Source organism: Monoraphidium neglectum (genome assembly GCF_000611645.1).
Source record: "Monoraphidium neglectum strain SAG 48.87 unplaced genomic scaffold scaffold02743, whole genome shotgun sequence".
In the NCBI taxonomy this organism is placed as follows: domain Eukaryota; kingdom Viridiplantae; phylum Chlorophyta; class Chlorophyceae; order Sphaeropleales; family Selenastraceae; genus Monoraphidium; species Monoraphidium neglectum.
In genome coordinates, this window is record NW_014010885.1 from 4,669 (window position 1) to 8,662 (window position 3,994).

General features: G+C 68.0%; 1 protein-coding gene across 1 annotated transcript; it reads right to left on the minus strand.

The window, feature by feature from the left end:
- Positions 1-2,769: 2,769 nt before the first annotated feature.
- On the minus strand, positions 2,770-3,794 carry MNEG_11439 (hypothetical protein; the record flags this gene model as incomplete). The annotated part of the gene is made up of 2 exons (XM_014040090.1): positions 2,770-3,152; positions 3,509-3,794. 2 exons carry the CDS (start codon positions 3,792-3,794, stop codon positions 2,770-2,772), a joined length of 669 nt encoding a protein of 222 aa, XP_013895544.1.
- Positions 3,795-3,994: the final 200 nt, after the last annotated feature.

The window sequence follows — 3,994 nt, forward strand, 5'->3', positions numbered from 1 at the left end:
GCAGCCCCTAGACAAGAAAAGACATTTCAAGGCCTTACCGGCTACTAGGAGCACGCGTGATGGCACCGGGGACGTCAGCGGTGCGTCGTTGACGCGCGTAATAGAGATGGTCCGCGGCAAACCAGGCCTATTTATGTCATCGAAACGGCTACATAAACATCTTATTGCACGCGAAAGATGTTGTTCTGGGCCGCTCATACCATAGGGCGCGCTTCTTCAACCGCTGCATCGCCCAGTTATGCCTCATGGGCTGCCGCTCGCTGACGTTGTCGGAGAAACTGCGCCAGATTCTCAGGGGCGGTGCTGTGCACCGTCAGACCTGAAACGCCACGCATAAACGTGCGATGCATGTCAAATTCTGTACATTACCGGTACCCCGGGCACCCCCGTCAGGGACGCTGCCACAGCACCCTGCAGATGCGCTGCTACGGACTGCCAGCAAGCAACAGCAACACGCGCATGCCCCACCAGCCCAGCGCCTGCGCCCTGCCTCCCAACTCCCATCCGGCCGCAACGCAGCCGCAGCCCCCTGCTGTTGTCCGTGCAGCAGCAGGCGGCCGGGCCCCGCTCCCTTGAGCCAAGACGCTCCTGGCGGGGGCAGGCCGGCTTTATCCTGCTGCCAGAATCTGACAGTATTGCTGTGATGAATCACGCAGACGCTTGCCGCCGCTTGAGCTTCGACGGTCCAAAGCTGACAGGACGGCTCACCCTCTCCCCACTTCTCTCTGTGCTCCATGCTGTGCGACGAGCTCGGCTCGTCGGCCGTGGGCCTGCGGTGGAGGCCCCACCGCATGCGCAGGCCGACCCCTGCGCAGGCCGACCCCTCACTCATGCCACCAAACTCCCCCCCCCTCGCCGCCGCGCCGATCGCGCCCACCCTCCAACCTCGGGCGTGCCAGCTCCGCCGGCCCCGCGGGCCAGCCCTCCCTCCTCACCTCTTCGCCTCCGCCACGGCCTCTGAAAGGTGCCATACCGCTGGATTACATGTTGCGCCGCTGCGGCCCACGCCCCCCCTCCCTCATGTCGTCCCCTTACCCGCTTGCGCCCGACATTCCAAAAAGCCGCCCATTTGCACCCCCACACCCTTCCTTGCCGCCAACCCTTCATGGGATCGCGCCCCGTTGCCCTGAATCCGGGCCCACACCCAGCCCCCCCCCCCACCCGCAGCCATGCTTGCCCTGCGGACGCAGGCACTGCCTCAAATGCGACCCCAAGTGATACCCCCCTGCGCCTGGTTCAAAGGTGACCGGCGCCCAAACAAACAAAGCCGGACGGGCGGCGGCGCTGTTGAGACGGCACTTGGTTTGATTCCCCATCGCCTCGCCGTCCGGCGCGTGTTTCGTGGCGATGGTGCGCTCATGGCCTCGGTGCCGGGATAACATTACTGGTTTACAAGCAGTTGAATTTGGGCGCTGCAAGCGACACGGCCGACGCGCTGACGATGCCAGGGGTGACGGCAAATTTGCAGCGCTGAACGTCGGCGCTGGCGGCTGCTGCTGTCGGCACGCCTGCGCTCGGACAAGGCGGCCGGGTCAAAGCAGCGCCTGGGCCGCTCCCGGCAGCCCGCGCGGCGCTGGGGACCGCCGGGGCACAAGGGCGGGCTCTTGCTGAGCGTGGCCGGCTGCATTTTGCGGGGTGTGTCGCCGGCTTCGGTCGATTCCCTGCGGCTTTGGGTGGGGGTTTTATGAGTAACATCCACGGAAACGTCTTACTGGCAATTCGGCCGTGTCAGTGAAGGAGGCTTGAGCGGGGATTGGCAGGACAGATGGACCATTTCGTTCCATCCGCAACTGAACCTGCACCACACCAGCCGACGCCAGCCCAACACACAGCTGGGGCTGCGCCCAGGAGCCAGGAGTCGTGGCACCCCTGGCACAGCCGCCGCGCCGCTGGCGCCCACCCCGCATCAACCCCACAGCCGCAGGCGCCCCTGCTTGCGAACGCCCCGCGCGTGTGCCGCCGCAGCCGCCAGGCTCGTCGCCGCTTCGCCGCGCTGGGCCGGGTTCCTCGCACCCTCCTCGCGCCCAGGCCGGGACCGCCAGCGCCCGACGGCGGCCGCCCCTCATCCCCCTCCCATTCTTTCAGCCGGAAATCTCATGTGCATGTTACATGTTTGGGAACGGCGGGGCGGCGGAGAAATGCTGCGCAGGCCCCGTTGATGCAGGCCGCGGACGGCGCGAGGCGTCCCGCGGTTATAGGGTTGTTTTGATTGGGGTGGCGGAGGAGAGGGGGGGGGGCGGGCGTGCCGCGGCCGACAACAAGTGCTTCTCCAAAAAGAGCCGCAAAGACAAAAATCAACGGCGCGAGGATAAAGGAAAGCCCGAGATCCCCCTTGAACAGCTGAAGCGACGCAAGGAAGCACAGATTGTGGAAAGCGACCCAACACGCCGCGACGCCGCCGCTCGGCGACGCCTCCGCTCGGCGGCGCCTCCGCTCGGCAGCGCCTCCGCTCAGCGCGCCTCCGCTCAAAGCGAACGGTCAAGCAGAACCAGCGCCCCTCGCTCTCTCTCTCCCTCGCATGAGCGCGCCGTTCGCCTCGCCCCGTCCCGCGTGCGGCGCACATGGGGGGAGGGGGTGCACCGCGCGCGAGGCTCGACCGCGGGCTCGCACGTGGCGAGGCGGGGCCATGGCAAGTGCGGGCGACCAGGCTGCCTTGCGACCCGGCCGCACGCTCAGGAGCGTCTGCGGGGGCAAGGCGCACGTGCGGCAGCGGGGCAACTTCCACGCGACTGGGCGCGTGGGCGGTGCCCGCCAGCTGGCGGGAGCGGCTCACACGCGGACCCGTTTGGCGTCCCCGCCGCCGCCGTCCCCTGCCCAGGCAGCGGCGTGCGCCTGCTGCTGCTGCTGCTGCTGCTGCTGCTGCTTTTGCTGCTGCTGCTGCTCGCCGGACCCGGCGCCGCCGTCGAGCCCGCGCTTGCGGCTGGCCTGCGCGGTGCCCGCGGCCATGTGGTGGCTCGACGCGCTGTCGTGCGCCGTCGGCGGGCTGTCTACAGCCGGCGCCCCGCCCGCCTCGGCGGCCGCGTCGGCACCCTTGCCGGCGGCGCACCGCTCCCCCGGCGCGCGCTTCAGCGCCCACGCGCGGAGCTCGCCGTCGGTCAGCGCCGCCCCGGGTGCGTCCGGGGAGAAGCAGAGCTTGAGCTGCTCGCAGACGGCTGAGAGCACATCAGAGCAGGGGGGCGTTTGCAGGGAGGGGACGGCCGCAAGGGGCCGGGGTCGAGCCACGGCAGAGGCAGCGGGCGCACGGCCCGCCCCGGGGCCCTCCCCGCCTTGGTGCACACGCGCCAGCAAGCCGCTGCGAACAGCGCGGCTCGCGCGGCGGCAGTGCGCCTCCGCTGTGCACGTTGCAAATGCTCCACAAAGCGACGGGCCACCACAAAGCCGCGCGCGCACGAAAAAGCAAACTCGCTCCCTCCCCCTCGACACTCTTGAACTCTGTCTCTATCTCACTCACTCACACACATATACAAACCCACTCGCACGCAACCTCAAGCCACTCGCGGCCACCCACCCATAAGCGCATCCACTTTGACTCCGAAGTGCTCCACAAAGCTCGTGCCCGGCGGCAGCGGGAGCGCGTAGCCGCTGAGCACGCATATAATCAGCAGCGCCGCCTTGCCCACGTCCTCAGCGGTGTGCATCACGCAAAGCACCGCCGTGTCGAGCGTCAGGTAGCTGCTCGGGAGCCGCGCGGGCGTGCATCGATATGGGGCGCCGCGGGAGGCCAAGGGGAGGAAGCGTGGGTGGCGCCCTGCGCTGCGGCACGCGGCGTCCCTGGCTCCCTCACTCCCGCCCATGTGGTGCTGTTTGGGGCGCCCAGATCCCCTGGCGCCGCTTGAATCCCCTCACAAAGTCTGTCCTTGTCACTCACTGATGCGCTCTGCCTCTTCCTTCGCTGCTCAACACGTACACGCGTACACACACATACACAGTGACACACACGCACAGACGTACGACACACCCTCTCTCCCTGCCATGTGCACACCCTGCGCAACAC